General features: G+C 38.9%; 1 protein-coding gene across 3 annotated transcripts in view; it reads right to left on the bottom strand.

The window, feature by feature from the left end:
- The window catches only part of SLIT2 (slit guidance ligand 2), a 446,646-nt gene that overhangs the window by 391,729 nt on the left and 30,255 nt on the right, over positions 1-24,662 (bottom strand). For all 3 annotated transcript variants that reach the window (XM_019552853.1, XM_019552854.1, XM_019552852.1), the window contains exon 3: positions 24,043-24,114. In XM_019552853.1, coding sequence (XP_019408398.1) covers positions 24,043-24,114 — 72 coding nt within the window. The remainder of the gene's footprint in view (positions 1-24,042; positions 24,115-24,662) is intronic.

The following is a 24,662-nucleotide window of genomic DNA, read 5'->3' as shown; positions in this document are numbered from 1 at the left end:
ATTACCACACTCCAACACACTAGATTAATCAAGTCTGCTCCAATGCACTGTAATTATAGTGCACTGGGACAGCCTCAATGCATGTATATAGGTGCCCCTAGGTATTAAGTTAAAATTGTGATGTCTTAAATAACTTAACAATTTTTTTCTGATATTATCTTCCTTTGCTCTAATATCATGTTCACTGAGTAGGATTCTCAAACTGCAGAAAAATTATTTCCCATGAAGGGCCTTAGAACCTCGAATTTACTTACCTTATCAACTTGTTGACCAGAACAAGTTTGTCAGATTTCAAATAACACCAGTTAATCCTGGTATTTTTTCCCACGTTTTCCAAGGAGAGAATTAAAAAAAAAAAAAAGTTTTGGTAGTACTGATAACTTTGTCTTTGATAGTTATTTTGAGGCTGGTACTTACTTATTTTGAAGAGAGAAACAGGCTACTGATTTTATTATTTAAAGAAATATACACGTTACTTTGCACATAAATTGAAAGAGAAAAAACACAATATAATTACTACTTCACTTTGGCATTTACTGAAGTTTACTGCATCAGCAGTATTGTTACCAATATCAAATTAAACACATCCATACTTGTTTTTATATATTAATGAATTGCTACAGTACTGCAACCTTACAGCATAGCCTAAAGAATGAAGGAAAGTGAGACAGTAGTTCACTCAGTTTGCTAATTAACAGTAATGTAAACATGCATTGGCACGAAGAGTTTAATAAAAATTGGATTGTGGCTACTTCCTGAGGCTTATGTGGTATCTGTAGCATTGCATCACAGCATGGGATATCAGAACAGAGTGAGACTGTTTACCTTGTCAATCACTTGTCAATCTACACAGTTCTCTACAAACACCCCTTGTATTTGTAAGCTGTTTCACCAACTGCAGTAATTAAAAATTTTTAACACAATGATAGACACATTTTGCAAATCTACCAAATTACAGCTACTAACATTCACAAGAAACAAAAAGTAAATGTCATGGATACTTTTGTGCAACTGGGGTGGTGGTGGTGGGGGGGAACCACATGTTCAAAAAAGTAAAAATGTCCAATTATCTGGATCACAGATCCATTCTTCAAAATACCTCCTCCAAATTGTAGAATACTTGTATAAAGTCTGGATAAGACTCTTCTTTTTCTGAAAATTAATTGTAGACCTCAAAAGTACTCTCTTTCCCTCCCCCTAAAATGCAGACTCTCACAGTACAGAAATCCAACAGACTATGAAGTCTTCAGCAAGGATTTAGAATGGACAAGGGGAAAAAAAGGGGGCTGGGGAAGATAGCTAGAGTCTTCTCCTCCTCCAAAAAGGTATTTTAGGCATCTCAAAGAAGGGTGTTTAGGTTCCTGGTAAAAACCCAACAGGTAACACAACCCCAAGAACAGTAAAGACACACACACAAAATAGATGAAACATTTTTTTCCCTCTGAAAAAACCAAGAAAAGAAATTCTACACACCCCAAAATCTAATAACTTAAGGATGGATAAAGCATGCTTAAACATTATTTCCCTAAAGCCACTGACAAGTCATACCAGAAGAAAGTGTCATTACAAATGATCACTGCTGCAATCTTGTCCGTTAAATTGTGCCCTATCCCTCTGCACAGGGATCTTTCATTGATATGTGACATTAAGAATAGGGTTCTACCCATTATGAAGCTTTCAAAGTACCCTGGAACCTTTAAGAGGCTAATTCCAAGTCTACTGAATTTTCAGTATGATTTTGTCAATCTCTGAGTCATGACAGGAAATATAACTTCTTATAAAAGTTATCATCCTGTGTGTATTATGACTTAGGGTTTTTTCTTACTCGTGAGTAGGTTAGATTGCAGGTAGAAATGTTTTGGGTTCTGCCAGGTCTCTCAAAACGGTCCTCAAGCAGTGTTGAGTCAAACATGATTCCTAACTGTCCTTATTAAATATATTCTCCATCCTGCCTTTTTGTTATGAAGGGAAAAATCTCTTCCCACCTTAAAAATATTGGGTAATGACTGATAAGACGATCTAACCTTTTCATCTTTAAACAGATTTACAAGTTTTTCATAGTCTGTATAATACTACCGTGAATCAATGTATTTAGGACACCATTGAAAAGCTATGAATATTTGTTAGTAGATCAAATGTAGTGGACATGAAGCTTCATAGATGTCATGGGAATATGTCCATGGCTACCAAACAAGCCTGTGCTTTAGTACATTCCCCAATTTCAAAGGGGCTGCTGGAAATAAGGAAGTTAGATAGCCTATGCCCTATGCAGTCTTTGGCAAGTTATCCATAGACTATAAGGAGTCTTTTATTATTATCCAAATTGGTCTTAATATCCATGGAGTATAATAGTCTGTAGTCCCTATCAAAATTGATACTCTAGGTCAGGTCTTAATTAAACCATATATTGCAGCACTGAGCAATGTAAACTGAAATAACAATTCAGGGACCTAAGTGATGTAGAGCCTGAAAGCCTCCAGTCTCAAAAAAGAATTACATTTATGTTCATTAAAACAGTCTTGCACATTCTCTGCTGTGGAGGACATCAGAAGGACCCAAAGGTTCAGAATATGAAGTTAACCAGACTGCTTCCTCAAAGATATCAACTTCCAATTCCCTAAATAACACAAGTTTCTCAATTAAAATCAACAGGTTATTAACCTGTTGATTATAACAGGGTTTACCAATGAAACCATCCAAACTCAGAACTGAATCCCTAGTATCAAAGACCAGGTATTAGATGCGGAGAGTTCTCAGTCAGTTTGAGAAGGTGCACATCTCTCCAGTCTCTAGACCAGCAGTTTTCAAACTGGGATGCATCCCCTGGGGGCGTGGTGGCGGGGCACAGATGAGAAGTTTGCAAGGAGCTGCCACCACTGAAGCCTCGTAAGTGGATGTGGAGGCAGGGAGTCCTGGGCAGGCTCTGCAGCAAGCTGCTGCAACTCTGGAAGCTTGGTACAGGAGGTGCTGGAGCCATGGCAGGTGAACCCCGCCCCCAGTCAAGCTGGGTCAGTCACAGATGAGGGGTGCCCTGTCCTGGCTGCACTGCTCCTCTGGGATGAGGATGTTGGAGGGCGCAAAAAAATCTTAACTCTGAGCGCCCCTACTCAAAGTTCAATAACTGCTGCTTTAGACATAACCGTATTGTTTAAAGATTGCCACTCATTCTCTAAATTTATACATTTTCCCTAGACATCTGTTTTCATTAAGGCCTCCTTTACAGATTACAGGTATTGTGCAATTAACTGGCTAACCACACAATTACCTAGAGACCAGCTATAGTTGCAAAGTAGCTATCACACAATAAAAAGCTCCACCCAGCTATAAAGTTAAACCTAAACATGTACTAAACTTTATAGCTGTTTGCTATGGAGCTTTAACTTTGCATGGGGTCTCCACTGCAGCTGGGAACCCTGTCAGCTGACAGGGCTCCCAGACACAAGAGTGCGCCATGCCCAGGGAAAAACCTCTAAGCCTTAAGGAGCGTGGCAGCCATGATCCCCAGGATCCAGGGGTTTCATGCACCCCTGAGCCCTAGGGATCACAGGAGTCAAGATACCCAGGGTCTAAGGGTGCATGAAACCCTAGCAACCTGGAGATTTCAGCTGCCATGATCCCTAGGGTTGTAGCGATCCTCCAGCCCTAGGAATGCCATATATTGCCCGATCTCACAAATCACATTTCTTACCATTCACATGCAGAGGGGACTAAAGATGCTGGCAATGGCACCAACAGCCATAAAAGCAGTTCAAAAGCAGGCTTGTTCTGTTTGGGCAGCTGACTGGCTGAAGGGCTATGAAGCTCCACCACTCATTTTGATCTCAAATGGTGTATGCAACTTATGACTTAATAAGAAAGCCTCACAGTTTATCTGAGCAGCTTAATCATTTAATAAGCCACACTAAAACAGCAGCCCAAGAATAGATTTAAAAGATACTAGTCTTTAGCATAGCTTTATTTTCCAACTAGGAGGCCCTTTCTGTCTTCAAGAAACACCAAGGTGGCAGATGCAAGGAAGGTACAACAGGGAATGCATTATTCTAGAATAGATATACTTTGTTGATGTGCTCTCCCTCTAAAGCAGCAATTCTCAACCTGGGTACCACAGCATCCTGGGGTACCTTAAGATCCTTTCAAGGGTGCTATGAGGTGCCATGCAATGTTAGTGCTGTTTGGTGTGAAAATGATTCAGAAGATGAAACCAGAAACTTCAGGTAGGAATCCAGCATCATTCTGACTTGCTGTGCTTTTTTTTTGCTCTGAAGAAAAAGTTTAGAGCAAAAATAATTGTTTTATTATTTCTTCCATAATCAAAACAAGTGAAAAATAAAGCTGGCATTTAAGAAACTGCTCTAAAGCATCTACTTCTGCCACTAGGAAAACAGAATACTGAGATGGGATACTAAGCTAGATGGACCATAAATGTGACCCAGTATGGCATGTTTTAGGTTTTTTAAAAGAAGTCATGACATCATAACTAAAGAATGCCCAGTTCAAACTGTGTTTCAGGATCCTTCAGCACTTTGTTCATGACACTGGAACACGTTTCATACACATTAAGCAATACAGGTAGCCATTATCTTGGACAGAAGAATGCAGAGAGCCTGCCGGAAGCAAGATTTCAATACAACCTAGGGCTCACATTCACCAGAGTTACTTGTAGCAAGTGCCAGTGAGCTACCCTGGGATACGTCCAGTCACAGGACCTGAACTAGAAAAGCAGTCAGAGGCACTAGTGGTCATGACTAAAATAACTCTGGATCCTGTGTACAGACATAAGCAGCAGTTAAAGATACAGCACCAGAAACAGGGAACACCACAAAAGAATCCAAAACCCTCTTATTATGGACAGCATTTTCCGCCCCCATCTCAGATCTGATTTCTAAGTACACCTGTGAACAAGCTTAAAGATTCTCAGGCTTAATAGTTATCCAAAGATACAAATGTATACTAAGCTAAGATACTGTCAAAAAGAACTGTCTGATTAAAGTAATACTGTACTAGAGAACTTAAAACTAGCATCCCACCCCCACAAGGTGGAGCCTTCCCTTGGAAGCAAGTCTGAACTCGTATGATTTATTCCTTTGCCAGTTGATGCTGAAGGATAGCCTGCTGTCTGAATGTTACATGGAACACTTTAGAAGCTATTTTTGCCCAGATTTAGGTTGGAAGGGAGCGGGGTAGGGAGGAAGGATCAATAAGTTAAGATCTTTATGGTTTTTTTTTTTAAAAAAAACTTGTTAAAAAAAAAAAGCATAACATTTACAAAGATTTAAAATGCACATCTAACTTATGGATAGGGCTAGTGTATATATACCAAACTATGCAATTCTTTTAAACATGATTTCTCACCATTTAAGCTGTCATTCAAAAAGTCTTGTACATAGTCTTGCCTAAGCTACAGTGTTGACTACAAAGAAAGTAAGAATGAAAAAACTTATTCCCAAGGTATTCTTTGAATTCAAAAGAATTCATTTATTTCTTTCCACCACAACTTCTACTGCACTTAACAAAATACAGTTTACCAGATTCAATTTAAATCTTATCCAAAGCCGATACATTTCCTTTTCCTATTTATCTTGAGACTTCACTATGCCTCTTGCTCAATTTTAATCTGCTTGGAAATGACTAAATATTTGTTAGTATTTCCACTACAGAACTATTTATCTTCATAGTCATGGTAATATATCCACATAAAAGCAAAGCTGCCAAATCCTTTCATTACAATTTGGCTTTTAATGTGGAGACTAGGGTGTTGGCATTTGCATCTTACTGGACCTGTAACAGCAGATACTCATCATTATCACACTTTCCCTTCATGGCACTGTGTATTTTAAGAAATTCTCATGTGTTCAAACAGTATTTCAGGGTATCAATTATGCATATAAGTTTAGTGCAAGGGGAAGTTTATATATTTTTCTTTATTGGTCCCACTGTGAAGTAAATTTCTACAAACTCCTATCTCTAGCCTTAAAGCAAAATAAATTCAAGTGACTCGTGAATATTTCCAAACAAATGCCCAAAATGTTCACTAGCCATCCTTTATAAAATACATTAGCAACCAGAGTTAATCATGTTCTCACCACATTCTGAAAAACCTCATACGTTAAATAAATCTCTTCAGGTAACTTTAACTAAACATTATATTTAAAAAAGGCCAGAAAGAGTTCTGCTGATGCTGGCCAAAAATGCAACCATGTAGATGAGATAAAGCCATTTTAATTAAAGTTTAATTCTTGACAAGGGGCATGGGAGACCGGGGTGGGGGACGGGAAGGGGGACATAAGGCAAGTGGAGGTAGAGGTATATTCAAATGCCTATCCCAGTAAATTCAGGTAGGGAGCATATATCCTTTTGGACACCTTACATCTCAAAGGAGGTATCTCCTTGCCTGACAGATCCATGGTATGGTGGTGATGATACCTTCTGCAGTGAGGAACTAGAATTGTAAAGTGGCCTATTATTCCATCTACACCTTCTTACATCTACCGAAGGACAAATTTTGATTCCGAATTCACACCTTTATGCAGAACAGAAAAACAAATTGTGCATTCATGCCACTTACTATGCATTCTATCAAATATTAAAAAAGCCTAAGTCTGTCTGTCTGTAATACTTTATTTGCACTCTGATTGGCTGATAGAAACAGACAATCAGAGTGCTCCAAGCATGGGGGAATGTTGCCATGATTCTAAAGCCATGTGGAGGACCAGGCAGAGTGCAGGAGAGCTGCTGGCCTTGGTTCTCCCACCCCATTCCCTGCAAGTGGTGCTGAGGACCAAACAGGGTAGGGGAGCTGAGGCCAGCAGCACTGGCCTAGTCTCCCCAAGCCCGCTCCCTGTAAGAAGCAGAACTATAGCAGCATGGGGCATTAGGTGGCAGCACTCCATCCCAGCCTCCTCCACCTCACCCCATCATTCTTGACAGGCAATTGGCGTGTGTGTGTGTGTGTGTGTGTACACATGTGTGTGCTCATAAATGTATACACACACAAGGATTTAGTCCATCCATCTGTCCGTAATGCTTTTGGCCATCTGCACATGTACCACCAAGAGGGCAGGTGCCAACTGGCTGCACAGGCACAAGTTTGAGCCAATGCTGGGGAACTTTGTGGTGGTACCAAACACGCCCCAGCTACCCAAGCAGTGGGGCTTCCTCGTGCTTCCCTGCCTACAGGTGGGGGGGATCATGGTGGGGGATATCAGCCCATCCCCGATATCTCCCAAAACAGAGAAGCAGGAAGGGAGGGGAGCGGGGTGGGACAGGGGGAGGCACCACAGTGGTGGCTGTTGTTGGGGCCAGGCAGTGGGAAGGGAGGGGAGTAGGAAGAGGTCCCCAACAACAGCCAGCAGAGAAGGAGGCTGCATGGGGGGGAGGCAAAGTGGGGAATCATGGTGGCGGTTGTTGTCAAGGCTGGGTGGGAGGGAAGGGGAGGAGGGGTCACATTGGCGGTATTCCCCACCATGGCCCAGCCCCAAGAACAACCTGTTGGGAGGGGAAAGTGGCAGGGAGGGAAGGATGGGAGCAGGGAAAGGAGGGAAGGCAGGGGAAGCCCCAGAGTGAGGCAGAGGCAGGTAGGGGGAGGGAGCCCCAACACCAGAGGCTGGAGGAGGAGGTGGCAGCAGAGGGAGCCTTTACATGCTCAGCCCCAAAGGTGAGCAGGGGGTAGAGGGAGGGCCATGTAAACACTCCTGAAATCAGCTGTCCTTGATAGGCATCTAGGTAGTATAATCAGAATTATTATGGACTAGATTACATCTACTAAGGAACAAACAGGAAGACATTTTATATCAGATAACCTGAATGAAGTGTGATATGCAAATTTTGAAATTATAATTCCTGGATTAGAATACAATGAAGAAAGAGACTGTTTAAACACAAAAGACTTCTAACAAAACATAAATCAATTCCCAGCCAGAGCCTTAAAAGAAGAGTCAGGCTACAGTGTAAAAAGATCTATATAATAGTGTGACAGGAGTATTGCTACTGGAGCCCTTCTATTGGCAACTCTGCCCTCCTGTTGTGGGCCAACCACCTGCTTACTCACTTGCCACACCTTGATCTTAATTAATTGATGTAATTAGCCAGAGGCTGCCTACTTTATGCTCCCTGGTGCTAGGGGACGCTATCTGCACCTCCTTTTCCTCCCCTACACCGCAGCCCAAGCCTTGCAGATGGTACTGACATGGCTTTAACCTGAACCCTGCTGTACTCTGGCCCTCTCCTTGACTTCTCTGGGGCTCCTTGCAGCCCCCACCTTGCTCTGGGGCTGGTGTCAGTGCACCCCAAAAATGCCATGTCCTCCCTGGTGCCAGGGTCCCCACGCTACCATGGAGCCCCTATGAGACCTCCTCCAGCCTCTAATAGCTTCACCTGGTCCTCTGGTCAAAACAGTGAGCACAAAAACACAAAGCCCCTGGGCTATAACATAAAAAGCTAAACTGTCCGGCCAAACAACATTCAATCCCTACCGGGAAAATACTCCAACCCATAGCAGCAATCAGGGGCTGCTCATGTAGTCAGGCTTCTCCCCTCTGTCTGCACTGGCCGAGCTCCTCCTCCCTTGGCTGCCCAAGGGGAACTGGCCTCACACCTGGGGCTTAAGAAGGGCCAGGCCCTGCCCCTTCCTGTCAGCTGGCTCCCCAGCTGTTGTCCTAGCAACCAGCACCTGTGACTCTGGTTGCCCTGGTAACTGGCAGCTGGGCCTCCCCCTTCTTGCCACTAGGGGTCTCTCTGAGCTGTTTCTGCTCTCAGGTGCAGGGCACCTGAGTGCTCTGTGACAAATAGTTAAGAAAAGAACACACACAAGCACACAAAAATAACAAATTTAAGGGATATGAATATTTTTAGGTGCTTTTTCTGGGACAAAAACAAGACAAAATTGTTTAAAAAGTAGATTATGGAAATGAAATTATGCCTGTCTTCTACTGCTCTCCAGAAAACAGTACAGAAGAATTTAATAGTAAGATATTATTGTTTCAAATCTTAAGAATATGGGCCTAAATGCTTAGGAATATGCACACACGCATTTGTAAACCTATGTAATGAACACAGAAGTCTGTGTGCAGAGATGCATGTAATGATAAACATGCATGCAAAACTGAATATGCACTTAAATGATTTTTTGCTTTAGGACTTCTGTTTTTTACATTTGGGGGAGAAAACTAAATACATTTTTAATCGACAAGTGCCTTTTAAAGAAACATTTTTCTATTAAAAAAACCTAACAATACTTTTGTACATTACTCTGAAGTTGTGCAATAATACACATCTAAAATAATGCATATAACCCATACATTACTTGCAACTATTTTTGGACAGTCTGTTTAAAGGGACTATGTGTTTAGAGCCAAATTCTTTCATGAAGAAAAACCATGCATAAGCTGAAAGTCAGTATACAGTGTGCACACACTTATGCTGACCTGGAGCCGTTAATATGAAAAACAGCAGATTTCTCCTTAGAGAATATGCACATAAAGTCAGAGCAGAGTTTTGGTGCATCTTATTTAATACAATGGTTGGACTCAGATGGTAGTACTGTCACCTTCAAGTCAAAATGTCATTCTCCAATGTTCTGGAAAATATTCCTCACTTTCAACTCAATGCCAATTCTAATCTCCACGGTGCAATTTAGGTGTGAAAACTATTGTCAAGTGAATAATACTTGTTCTACTATTTCAGTATACTATTGGCCTTTAAATACACCATAGCAGTGTGTCAAATGAATAAGCTGCTGTGCTGAAAGAGTCTACTCTACTAGTGATTTTTTTTTTTTAAAGATCAATTGCTATCAAAATGACCTAATCAGATGATGAATATAGTGTGGATATAAAGCTGGTTTCAGGGAAAGTTCTCTTCTTCACAACAGCCTCTGTGAAATCCCATCTTACAGAGCTTGTTCTAAACAAACCTGGTAAATTCACAGTATCTGACAGAAATGTGACTTGTGCCATGCTAAGATCATATCCTTCTGTACAGTAAATAGTGTTATCTATAAATGTTTTAGCTTGTATCAGATGATAGCACTTCTACCCCTTCCTTTAGAACTTCATTCTACAGATTACAAGGGATAACTGTTAGGATGCTTTCCTTGATATTCTGTCAAATTGATATCCTGGGGGTCTTTAAGAGGAGGGTAGATGAACACCTTGCTGCGGTCTTTTGTACCCCAGTACTCTTTCTGCAGTGGCAGGGGGTCGGACTTGATGATCTGCTCAAGTCTCTTCCGACCCTACCAACTATGAAACTATGAAATTTTTAATTCTACTCTCTCCTACTTTTAAATTTTTGTATTATAATAATAAAATCTCCTCCAAACATTGTCCTCCCTCCCTTATCCAATCATTGCTTAGGCAATCTATGCACACCCATGGTGCCTCCCAAGTCTGAGGGGACACCAGATGGCTGACCAGAGGAAGCCCCCCAGCAGCACTTCCGGTTTCACGTCTGGCACTTCCAGGGGGTGTGCAGCCTATCACAGGGGGTGCACGTGCACTCGCATGCACCCCCTATGCATAACAAATGTGCACACCTATTTATTTTAATCTTTCCTCAAAAGTCAATTCCACGAAAGCCTCTGCTCGATTACCCTCACAATGGATGTACAAAGACTTTTCTTCAATTTGAGTCCTAAGAAATAAAGCAAAAATTGAGCCAGTCCAAACTGATAAGAAAATTTCAATTCAATATAATGAAGCGCTAAAAATTAACTGTGGATCAAACACAAGGTTTAAAATCAATTTTGGTCATGAAAAAGTAAGCAATGAAAATACAGGGCTAGACTCTGGTACCATTCACAAAATGATGACAATGCATGCAGCTAATTCTTGCTCTGCCCCTGTGGTCCTGTGCCTTGGCTACTAACTCAAGGCTGTGGGAGACCCGAATTCATTTCCTTCAATGACAGAAGTAATATGAACAGAGATTTTCCACCAACCATATTACTGGCCTTCCACAATGCTGTTCTGGGTTGGGTTGCTATCACTGCTTCTTGATGGCATTCCATTTTGTATAAAATATATAAATACTCGCTGGATTGGGGACCGAAAAACAGATGTGCCCCTCCAAGTGTAGCATCCCAACTTTCAGGTCAGAGAGTCATGCTCACACACTCTCTCATTCATTGAATATTTCAATATTATACAAAGTGGAGCAGCTCCAACAAAAAATATTTAGGGAAACTACCAAAAGGGTACCCTAATATATGTGGTGGCTACTCAATTTTCTCCTCTGCCTCTCCTTAAAGTTATAAACCTACATCTCCCACCTCCTCAGTAGGTGTCCTGACTGCTGGATATATGAGCAAACAACAACTTAACCATGTCCTCTTCTACTCTGGTACTCAATACCTTCCCCATCCCCTCTGCACCTGCCAAAAAAAGAAAAAAAATTCTTGGCTGAACTGATTCCTGAATTTGGGTTGAGTTCCTGAATGTTTCTCACTGAACTGGAACATTTTTTCCTATAGCAAATTATTATCCACCAAGATGATTATTCCAGCTTTACTTTCAATTACCTCTAATGTAACCTTTTCCTTTTGGTTAGGTATTCAGAGCAAAAATTAATAGGCTTACTGCTACCGTATTGTGTTGCAAAGAATGTTTAATATCACCACTAGATATTTTTGGCATTCATACTTTTCCCCCCACAACTCTCACTGAGTGCTGATCTGGATTTTGCATCAAATGCATTTCCTATACTTCCCAAGCCAATACTACCCCCCCACCCCTCCAAATAACTAATTCTGGTACATTTTACCCACAGTTCTGATGTTACCAAAGGAAATAATGCCAAGGAATAGATTTTTCCCATATCATAATATACCAATGAAATTTGTAGACAAAGCAGTTTTTACACAGTACTGTAAGACTGATGTAGGCATCATAGTCCAGAAATGATGCAAGGGGCAAGGATTTCTTAGGATGATACCTTTTTTGGATCAACTATGCAGTTAGGATAAAGTCTGGCTTTTTTTTCCTTTAGGTTGTGGATTTTCCATTGCAAACAGCACATTTTGCTATCTTCCATATTACAGTTTTGTAACATACAAAGTTTGTCCAACATATCAGTGCACTGATCTGGGGGCCTGCACCCCCTGGGAAGGCTGCGGGGCTGTGTCAGACTCCTCAGGGGGTGCAGGCCCCCAGAACTGCATGCAGGATGACAGCAGGCTGCCACTGCCAGCTGGGGCCAGTGCCAGCACTGGGTTCTTTCCAGTGGTCAGAGCGGGCTGTACCAAGCAGACTTGGGTGCTGGCACTGGTCCCAACCAGCAGCAGCAGTGTGCTGTGATCCCACACGCAGATCTGGGGGTCTGTGCCCCCCAGGAGGGCTGCAGGGCTGTGTCAGACTCCTCCCAAGGAGCACAGGTCCCCGGATCTGCGCACAGGATGACAGCAGGCTGCTGTCCCTACCCCAGAACACTGGGATTGGAAGGGACCTCAGGGCCAGATGGCAGACACTGGCCAGCTACAGATGTCAATATCAAAGCAGTCCTTCCCCTCTCCCCTCACTCTTTTTAGTTTCTGTTTCCCTGCAAGCTAGGCTTCAAAACTCCAAAATTTTCCAAAAAGTTTTGGATGGTTTCATTTTGTTTCAGAGATGTTTCAGAGCCTTTCACTTAGTTTTTAGATTCAGTGTTTTGGGTGCCAAAATGCGCCAAAACACCTCTGAAATTAAACGGCTGCTGAAGTTTCACACAGCCCTAGTTTTTAGCCTTAAGGTGTGACTGCTTCACTAAGCCGAGCAATACTAAGTCAATTAACATGAGGGTGGCTTACAGCATAAGCTGTAACAAGACCTGAACTGCGATAGTCTTCTAGTGAAACACAAAAGGTAGTTTTCTAGCAGTTGATAACTGAAAGATGCTTATAGATCCCTGCTTACTACCGATTTTCCCCAGGCGATGTCTTTGCTGCTCTGAAAGAAAAAAAAAAAGTGCTTCTCTGACACACAACAATCCATTTTTATCTACACTCACATCTTTGCTACCACTGTGCCAAAGATGGCCTACTTCTGTATACTACAACTGTTGAATATGACAGCTGGCCATGTTACTTGTTGGGTTAGTTACAGGGAAAAGAAAAAAAATACTACTACAGTCTTCAAAGAAATAATATATTTTGCTTTGTTTCTAAGTTACTTTTAAAAACTTAAGAGAACAATGACTCCTTACACATGGTTTAAATACTGGCCAACAGGCTTGTCTCCATCCATTACCTGCCACTGCACTTGAGGCCAGCTGAGGCATTTTTGCTGATCATCTGAAAAGTCAGACACTAGGTGTCTGAAAAGAAAGCACTTTCTGTGGCATGCACTCCAGTATAACCTCTGCATCCTCTCCAGTCCATCAGTCTGACACTCATTTGGACTGGCACAGTTTAAGACTTATTTTACCAACAGTTTCTCTTGTTTTTGTTTTTTGCCTTGAGTTGGGGGCACAGAATATAAAAAGTATGTATAGCAGAAGGCTTTATGTTGCTATTTTTCAAGAAGTTTACAAAAAGGAAAAACTATCTGTATTTTTCCAAGGACAGTCTTTTATACATTTACCGAGGAAAATTAAATCTTATATCCTGCCCCTTATGGAGGGCATAACCAGGAATGCAAAGAAAGATAGAACACAAATTCCTTCGAATACTGCCTGGATGCATCAGTTAATCATCATGGTTAACCATGGTTAGAGAAGGGGGTAAGTCAGAGGAATTCTCTCAGAATCCAGTTAAGTGAATTCTCCTCACCTCCCCACCCCCCCCCGATTGTTTCAGCATTATTTTTACTCATGAAACTGACCCCCAGTCCTTTTTTTTTTTTGGGGGGGGGGGGGGGGAGGTTGAATTTTATTTCCAAAATAAGAGAATACCCAATTTACATGGCATCCTTTTAAAATACCTTTCCTACTCTTTCATTATGTAAAGTTACCAAAAGTGGTTAATCCTCTTTTCCTACCAGGTAATATTCTATCCATCTTTTTTGCCCTTTCCCTAAACCAGTGGCCTTATCAAAAGGTAGAAGATGCAGACCAACCAGACAGATTCCCCACTACTGCAAAGAACTACCTGTGCCTACAAGAAGTTCTGCAGGAGGGAAGAAGAGTATGCACCCCCTCTGTCCGAGATAAAATAGTGCACATTGCATATCTATGGAGGTTTTTGCTTGTTTACTATGACAAGAGTATTTACTAATTGTTGCAAGTTAATCTTCATTAAGGTAATGCTCAGGAACCTCTCCACAATTCTTTGAACTCCATGCAAGTCAAAGTAGCTCCAGCTGAAGCATTTCCATGTAAAAAGACTAAATTATTTCCTCTTGCACATATTATTTATCTTTAATTAATTTGCCAATTCAATACATATGAGCTATCCAAGATGAGTACTCTGTGAATAACCAGTGATGTAGCTTTACGCTTTAATTCCCTTTTAAGTCCTTTTTTCCTCTGACATGTTAATTTAGAGTTCCTGCAATTTTTTCCCCAAACCACATTTTAAAAAATAAATTTAAGATGTTTTGTTTAAATGCTATAGCAGGAAACAGATTTAAACACTGAATGATACAAATGTAAACATTATTTTCCATGTATAACTAATATGCTCTCAAAACATGATAATTTTTCAATATTATAGTCCTACCTTCATATACAACTGATGGTATACATTGTTTGGCATAACCTTCCTATAAGTTTTTATTAGATGTTGTGTATCTTGCACTATTTGGAGGTCAGAGAGGGGAAATATACAGCTAACCCTTGTCAAGAGATGCCTAAGCTTTCCAGACCAACTTGTACAAAAGACTGGGGGACATTAAAAAAAAAGCCACCATATACAAGCAATTCTGGTTAGGTCACTGGTGAAATAAAATATTTTTAAGTGCTTTGCTTTTTATTTATCAAAAGATTTGTTATTATTTAATATTGTCTACTTTAAGTTTAAAATAGAGATGAAAGAAAAAAGAACTCTAAGCTAACCCCAAAAACAATACATTAAAATCTCAGCATTGTTCCCTGAATGTAGCTGTAATTTCAGTTTTTACTGTGGCTAACATGTCTTAAAAATACACCAGTTGCAGAGCAGCTGCTTGTCTTTAACAGAGAATGGTTTTATCTAGTATTAGCTCTAGGATGCAAAAAGCTATTAAACTTGCTTTATAGATCTACATTATGGCAAAAAGCATTATTAAGAAGCAAGAGCAAATTAAAGCATTGGATAGCCTTGACTTTCTCTGATACAATAGAACATATGAAACCAGATTTGTGCTGGCTAAAATGGATATGCATTTTTGCGCTAATACTGCTTCTCTTGCCAATTTCCTGTAGCCCTTTTGAAGATTTCAAACATACAATAGCTACTACAAGCACTATAAGATATGCTTCTTTAACCTTCTTTCCTGCATGTAGTCACCTATTTTAAACAACAAAATATTAATGTGGTCAAACTGCAAGCTTTTAAGAACATTATAAAATGCAAGCCTATACTATACTATAGTAATTTTCTACAGAAACAAGCCACTGATTTATTTATAGCTCTTAATAAGAGCTAATTGGGTCACTTAAAAATAAATAGAAAAAGCAACTGTTGCTGCTATTTTAACACTAAAACATTCTCTAAAGTAATGTGCATACACACATACACACAAAAAAAGAGAACTACATTTAAAATGCTGTATAAATCAACGTTTAGGATGAAGGGTCAACAGGGGTTAAACTGTCTGTCTTTCTTGACTAAGTTCATAAATGTCTTTTCTAGCTGTACTTGAAGAAGCAATTGCAGTGTAACTTGGATATTAAAACCTCCAAGGAAACCGACAATAAAAGCTGCTAAGAATTTCACAAGTTTTTTTTTCCTTAGGTGTTAATTAAATGATCATTTAACACTGAAATGTAAACACAACATTTTCATCTACTGACAGCATAGCCTATTATAAATCCAGGGTAATAAAAGTCCTGGTGTTAATACTCTGAACCAAGTTCCCACAACACTCTAAGATGCCTTGTCGTGTCTAAGGTTAAGCATCTAGACACAAAACAAAGATTGCGCCTACTCGACTTCCAGTTCAATTTTCCCATCGCCCAGTGACCTAGGTAACACTTTGAGCAATAAAGAATAAATTTAATTTCTCAAGCATTTTGTGAGGATTAGGAACAATTGTTGGTCTGCAATGACTTCTTATCCTTGGATTCTTTTTCTTCCAGAGCATTCCCCAAGTTCTAAAAGAAAATTCTGATGGTTTAAGACACAGAACAAACAGAACTTTAAATTAGGCTTTTTTCAATCAATTGGAACTGTTGGAGGGGAAGCAATCAACCTTTCTTTGGATTTTTCTCAGCTATTCAGTTACTTCAAGCTTTAATCTTCTACTAGAAGAAACCTACTATCCTGGGTGGGGAGCGCTGTATTTTTTTTTCCTATTTCCCCCTGCATTTTTTACTCCTCTATTCTTTTTTTAATCAAGATGACATGGCTTCACTTAGGTGTCCACTCAGTACAAACTGAGAGAGTTACAGATGTCCTCTTTATAACATTTCACACCATGTTTTGCACCACATAATAATGGCATTTCCTCTAACATACCTTTTTACTTTTCATTACTTCCTTCTCTGGTGTTCAGTTTCCTACTTAACTACTGCCTAAAAGGCTTCCTATATCATAGTTTACCAAAGCTTTCAAGGCTGCCCTCCAGGAACAACTCTGAGTCAAACCATTAACATAGTTATAGCTAAAGAGATCCAGAAAGAACAGCAAAGCACTGTGCTAATTTTCATATAACCGCAATATGTTATGCAAGTGTGTTTTGCTGTGACATCAGCAGTGTCAACACCAGACTTCCCCCATACACAGAAAGAGGTGTCTTTCTGAAGGCTTAAGAACATTAGGCACCCCTGAGATTAAGCAGCTTTTATCAATTTATTTTAAAATTATTCAGCAGTATTAAAACATTAGAACTCTTTTTTTTTTTTTTTTTTTTTGCAGGGGGTGGGCTAGAGGGGATGCAGCTGGGATCAGTTAAGAAAATAATATGACTTGTATCTTTTAATTAAACACATTCAAATACATACAGCAAATAGTGTAAGAGATTTCAAAACACAAAGAGATGTCTATGTTACTAACAGTAAAATGGCTTTAAGCCACATTTCTGCCTGCTTGGTGATTAACATAGTTTTTGAATTTATGTTAAAAACTATTACAAACTGTGTTGGAATGTTTGCTATAATGAAAATAAAATATTTTAAGTGTCCCATGGATATTTGTCATCTGAAAAATAGTATATTATGGGATTGAAGAATATAGATCATATAAAGATTTAAATTATTTGCTCATTTCCAGAGGCTAGTTTACAGCTATAAAATACCATACAAGTAATATCTCCTTGGCTGTAGGATAAAGCAGCAAGGTAGACAAAAAATGTAAAATTATACTTTTATAGTTAAAGAAACATACAGGAAAATTTAAAAGCAATATGAAATCACTCCCCTAATTATCTCATAATATAACTAAAATGTGCCTATGTAATTTGAACAAGCCATCAAAAATAAGATCTCTTCTTTAAAACAAGAAGAGTGATGTTACTAATTAACTTCTTAGTAAGTATGCATGTTTCTCCTAGTTGATTTCTTAATATTACAACACTGTTTTCTATCAGTGGCCATTGTTTCCTGTAGCACCTGGCATAAAACACAGAAGACATGTCTAAAGAAGAGTTTACTCTCTGAGATGAAGACAAATGACAGGGAAATACACAAAATATGCAATAATGCAATTGTACAGACTGTCAGCTGTCAAATTTTTCTCAAGATAAACCATTTTATCCCAGGACAAAATGAGTGCCTGTTGTCTAGGAATAAATCTTGAAAGGGTTCATGGTATAAGAAATTCTAACATACATCCTCAGACATTGCAAAGTGCATCTGAACAGTTATCCCAGGATTGTATTACTGAAGCAATGCCACAAAAGTGGCAATGCATTCAGCTGTTCTCTAAAACCCGATTAGAAGGACAATGTGTGTACATGTCAATTTCACGTTATTTCTGTTCCGGGATAGACATAAGCACAACTTGTCCAGGGACAAATTCAATACTTGTTCCTAGTCACAAAAATTGACCAACGTCAAGTGCAATGACCAACACTGCACATTATTTTTTAGATGACTGCACTTTAAGTTAATTCCAGTTCTACAAGTAATCTCAAATTTAAATATTGAGAACAAAGTTAAAAACTGCTACCTCTAAAATCAGAATGAGTTTAAGTATGTCTGCTATAAAGCCACATATGCCATGATCTTGCCATAATCAACTAGTTATTCTTAGGCTATAAAACAGATGTCATCAAATGAAGCAGATCAACCATGATAGGATTTATCCTGGCACAGGCAATAGGCTTCACTGAGCAAGACGGACAGTATCCATTATCCCTCAGGGGCCTAGTCCTGCAGGACACCACTCGGGACATGACTCTACAAATAAGGAAACTCCCAGGTTTCCTTGCTTGCACAGGTGTGCCATGGGAATTTCTGGGTGTACCTCTACAAGTAGGGAACCCTGGGGTTTCCCCTGTTTGCAGAAGCATGCCCCAAGTCAGATTATCCAGGCGTGCCTCTGCAAGTGGAAAGCACCATGGTTTCCCCAGTCACAAAAGGCATGCCCCAGGTTGGAATCCCTGGGCAAGCTTCCGCAGATGGGGAAAGCCAGGCAGGTGCTCCAAGGGTCCCCAATCCTTCATACTCCAGGAATTTCCCTGGACAGATCCATTGCAGAGGAATTCCTGGGGCTTGCTGGATTGGGATCCTGAAGCCCTGGGAGTGCCTACTTGAGGCAACAGGAGAGCACAGGCAACTCCAGGCTGCTAAACTTCTCCTATCTTAAAATAGATGTCTGCTGCAAAATAGCAGTGCAAGTTAATATTAACTTTTGTCACAGCCACAAAACTGTACATTTGTGACATAACAAAGGCCATGCAACTCTGTCTGCTTTCACTTTGTGCCACCGTATAATGTTTATGGTGGCACAAGAGGTGCCATCTGTTTGCAGCCTTACTGCTGACCATTCCTTTTGTTCCTGTTACAATATAGCTATTACAGTCTTGTAATGAGTGTTCCCGTATGGTTCTGGAGTCATGTTTGGGGTAGGGTCAGGGGGAGATTTACAAAACATTCATTTGAAACATATTCTGAGCACACGTTTGTGGTACTTCCAATCTCTATATAAAAGTGCTATTTTAAAATGTATTACTCATATATTAGCCCTTATGCAACCCCAAAGCCCCAGTAACCTATTTTTGCATCTACTGCTTTCATACTAACAGAATAAGAGTTTCAATCTGAACCAAAATATAGGGCATGAGGAAAAATTTCACACACACATGCACACTTTACAAGGCAACATAATCTGCAATATCTCCACCTCCTTAAAAAGAGTACATTCTGATTTTTCCATCCCATAAACCAATACTGAAACACAGGTATTAAAAGCCTGTCATAGTTAGCTTACCATGCATATTAAAATACTATATGTCACTTCTATGCTATAAGAAAACTACATTTTGGAGAAGTCTTATCGCTTCCAAGTCCTCCCTTTGGAAAAAGATACCAACAAATTGAAATTTAGATTTTGTCAATGTAAAAAATTATAATGGTATATGATGGTGACCTTCTCAAATAAAGCCTCCTTGAGCAATGCACATGCCCCACACTCCTAGTGAAAGGTGCTAGCAATTGTAAAACTATGGCAATATACGCAAGAGCTGAAACCTCCAAATATAGCTTCTGTCCAGCAGCAAGTCCTTTAAATCTACTTGAAAGAGGAGACCCACTCAGTAACATGTCTTATTATAACTGAGGACTCATTCTTGCTGCTCACTGGATTTAATCTCCAAACTACCTAGTTATATTTTGAATACAAGTGTTTAGAAGCTTTGCTCTAATTTGCTATCCCAAGGAGTTAAGTTACTTTGTTGAAGGAGTTCATCAGATGGTAAACCATCTTCCCTACCAAATACCTAATACATCCGTTTACTTTAATCAATATTTTAAATACTTCACAAATCTGTCATTTTTCTTAAGTCTGCTATATAACTGCAATAGGTCATAATGAAACAAAGTAAGTTAATGAATGTTAAAATAGAAAGGTCTTGTTCCAACCACGTTCATGCACCTAAGTTGTCACTCACCTGACTGACCAATTCTGGGTTTTGAAACTATCTCCTGTCCCTCAAAACATGCTATAGCTATAACAGGTATATATGTTAATGATGTAAATAATATGTTATCTCAAAGCAGTTACAGAAAAGATAACTGCTGTCTGAAAAACTTTCATCCTCTTCGCATCAAACATCTTCAGTGTTCCCAGCAATGGAAATCAGCAGTAGTTATCATGGCAGTTCCCTGGATGAGTAATGATGTCGATCTGACTGGACAACGGTAACCGTAGCAACTGTAACCTGCAATTCCTGCGTAACCATTGTTGGATTTATTGTGGCAGGGGCCAAAGAGGCCAAGAGTAAAATGAAGCAAAGAACTATGGTGTCTGACACATCTAGTACCACACACTTTAATCATAGCTGGCAGAAATTAATTCAGGAGGAATTTTTTGCAGGGGCTCCCCATGCAGTTTTCTACTTTTATTCCTGGCTGCAAGGATCTTAAGCCAGGCATCTTAAAACTCTGTGCTCCTTACAGTTACAATACACTAAGACTTTCTCTTTTAAATAGGAATGTTTCATAAATGTGCTTCTTACAGGTTTCTCATTGATAGAAAGGGAAGGTTTACAGTAAAGGCAAGGAAGTGCCTCGATTACAATTTAAATGAACCACCCTTAAGGCTGTTCTTTTCCAGATCCAGTAGAGCTCAAGGCTGTAACTTGTATCATAAAATATGATCTGCCCAATAAGGGAGTTTATCAACTGAATTAAAACATTTCAATAAAGAAAATACACATTCTTTGTGTATAGAATTCAATGCCCTATACATGCTGCTAGCTAAAAAAAAAAAAAAAAAAGCATCTTTGAAAGCCAAATTCTCAAACAGCTTTAGATCTAACACTTGGTATCCTGCAGCAAATGGTGATCAATGAACGGTGATTTAAGCAGTCAAAATCTATCTTCCTCAGATAAGCACCCACTAAGCCATAACAGTTCTCTATATTAAAAGGTACTATAGTTGACGTTAGACAAGTTAATATAAATGGGCACATGGGTCACTGGAAACAATGCATGCCATTCTCACAATAAAACATACTTGTTGAAAAAGCTTCACAAAAATTATCATCCAAGAAACTCAGTGGCACATGCATACAAATATTTCAATATTAAGAGCCTTAGAAGTTTGGACGATTATCAAAATGAACTCAAATTTTCTTTAAAAATAAAATAGAAAATCAAGCAATTAACTTCAACACCCCCCAAGTATTTTTCATACTATGCTCCCCCCCTCCCCCCCACAAAGATAATACTTCACCTAGAATTATGCTAAAATCACTTGTGGTTAAACTCTTAAAAATACAAAAACAAAAACAAAAACTATTTTAAAAAACCTGTTTAGCAGATACAGCCACAAGTTTAACTATTTTCAGGTTTCCTGAAAGTGTGTGTGTGGGGGGGGGGGGCACAGAGAGAGAAACACACAAAAATACCACACATCTTACCTCCACCATGGCAAATCTGAAAATATGAACTGGGATTTTCAAAGCACAGAGGATATTCTGACATAGAAAATTATGTACTGTCTCTTTTAAAAACTCACAACTTACTGCTTTCTTTTACTTGCACTTCCCATCTGTCAACAAGTGTTTGTAATTTTATTACACTGTCCTGTAGTTTATGCAGAGTTGGTATTATTTTACAGAGTTCTGTTAATGGACTGGATAAATGGTAATGCTATTTAAACTAGTCTCCTGCTCCAACAAACACAGCTGCAACTGTACTACTATTTCTGAGCAAACATCTTGACCTGAACATGTAGTGCTCTCTCAACCCGTCCAAAGAGAAATTGGAGCAGACAGCAAAGGGAAAGCATAGCCGGCCGCTGGCGGCAACCAACCGTGTCTAATCATAATTCACATACAGTGTACCCTCTTTCTTTTATATTGCATTTAGGCTACACAATAAGCATATGTGCTTCTTCACCTGGCATCTCATTTACAGCCAAGGGTCAAATGGTAATTATTATTCACAGAAGCTGAATAGCATATTGAAGAATTTGCAGCATACACGCTGTATTATTAGCAGTTAAAGTTTAATTGGCTAAGCAAAACAGTAAACATAATTCCATCATCATCTTTAGACAATTTGACAATCCCTTTCCAAAGAGATTATTGTTCAGGATATACATGTAAGCAAGTCCACAATTGCTAATATATAAATAAATAGCCATGTACAGATCTGGCAGTAATCAAGCTATATAAAATCTGAACCCTGACCACATACAGCCAATATGTATTAAAATTGTTTTGTTCAGGACTGATGCATCAGAATAGCAAGAGAAATTTTAAATCAAGAGCTTAATATGCTGGTTTTTAAGTAAAGCTAAGATATATTTTTGAAACATGTCTCGTGTGTTTATTTATTTATTTAAACATGTTATGACCAGACACACACACTTTCATGAACTGATCAACAATAACCATTGGGCAGAAGAAATTTAATACATTTATAATTCCACAAGTGCATCTCAAAATAAAATGTAAAAAGTTGACTTTACTTTAAATGTGTACTTATTTTATTCTGCAAGCTATATCTCATTTTTATGATGCATGAATTAAGATTTAACAAGCAGCATGCCAGTGATAGAATAACTCAGAACTATCATCCCCATATCACTTCACTCTTAAGTGACAAATTTCAATTCTAATGTTAATTCTCTGTAATATTTTCATACTTGTTAATATTGAATTTTACAATATATGCACATTATTTATCACAAGTTTGAAATTCCATATTTTTTAATATTATGGGAGAAACGTACTCTAAGCCAATTTTTTCAGATGAAGAATTTCTTAGGAGAGAACCCCTTTGAGTACTGCTGTCTAGTAATCTCATGATGTTTCACCTACAACGGAAGCTTTTGCTAGTGCATACATGCACACACACGCATACAAACAGCTAAAGGCAACTTTTTTGCATTAAATGTTTCTTGCTATAAATACAGACATTTTAATTTCCCCCACTTAATATTAAATAGAAAACACAAGTAAAGATGCTGTGCATTTAAGAAATTAGAAACAAGTTAAGTCCCCAAAGTGAAACTTACTTTATAAAAATTCACCTCCATGTACACGTCTAACTACTGCAATGGTGCAATCAACTATTTTCTCTCAGCTTCCTAACATACAAGATCAATAAAGAAACTGACTATCCAATGCATAGAGTACAGAATCATTTGCCAGTTTCTTTTTCCCCAATTTAATCTGCAAGAATCAAATCTCACCTGAAATCTATAATAAAGTGTCAAGGATGCATCTTTGATTATACTTGACTATAAATTTGTACCATCTTGCCAGGCTTTAAGTGCATCATGTTCCACATCCTATCATTTGAAACTGTCTTCTTGATATATATTTTAATAAAATAAATTAGTAGAAAGTAGGCATTTTTCATTAGATTATCTAAAGTCCACTTCATATTTATATTGTTAAGAAATTGCCTTAGTGGTCCACAGGTATAAAAACAGAATATCACAAAACAAACAGAAATGTTTTTGCAATATCACTGGACCAACAGCTGCAAACCCATCACTTTTCGGCTTATTGTTTTTAATTTGAAGACAAAACAAGGGAGAAAACACTCTTCCAAAGGCTCATTCACACTTTTTGAAATGGAAGTTTGGAGGGGGGGAAGAGGGGGACTTGCATGACTCATGACAGACTTTTTGTATCCAAGCAAGAAAATAAACCAAAGAAAATGCTGAACTGAAATGGATAGGAACTATTTAGATTGTTCTTGATAGGATAAAAATAAGTGTGTGCTCCAGGAAAAAAACAACAGAATATACCCATTTTTAAACATTAATAGTATGTGCCAGGTTTCCAAGATTATTAATACTGGGTTGTGCTTACTTACAGTCTGTATAACTTCGGAGTTCCCAGAAAGAGTAATTCAGAAAGCAGTTGAAGATTATTTCTGTTTAGACGCCTTTTGAGAGTAAAACAGAAAAAATAGGTTACAAATAAAATGCAGAAGCAATGACATGCAAATGCTTTGAGCAGGTATCTCTGTACTATAACAAGCTGCTTATAAAGCATAGAAAGGCTAGGCAGTAATAGTCCACTAGCAGAGACGTGGTCCACGGTAAGTTTACCATAGGCTAATTACATTTTCTGGTCTCCCTAACAGTACATATCACTTAATTCATTTTATGAAAGACTATTTTTAATGTAGTCAGTTTGGATTATTCACTAAATGGGAACTGTACCTTGTGTAAACAAACCAAGAAACCCCAGCAAAAAAAGTACCGTTCTCCATCCTTCTATATTCACCTTACACTATGGGGCAGTACATAAAAGCATTCTGTGCCCATCAAGGTTTTCCAAGAATGCATATATATCACACATGCATCACTGAACACCAGTTATGTGATAATATAATTAAAGATCCATATAATGCATATGTACAAAAGACAAATAAACAAAAGGTTGCTGTGGAAACTGAAAGTCAGGAAATTAAAACCTAAATTAAAGCCT

The sequence above is a fragment of the Crocodylus porosus genome, unplaced genomic scaffold (assembly GCF_001723895.1).
Source record: "Crocodylus porosus isolate Cpor-Errol unplaced genomic scaffold, CroPor_comp1, whole genome shotgun sequence".
Classification (NCBI taxonomy): Eukaryota; Metazoa; Chordata; order Crocodylia; family Crocodylidae; genus Crocodylus; species Crocodylus porosus.
The sequence above is the reverse complement of the archived record's forward strand: the minus strand, read 5'-3'. Positions and strand labels throughout refer to the sequence as shown.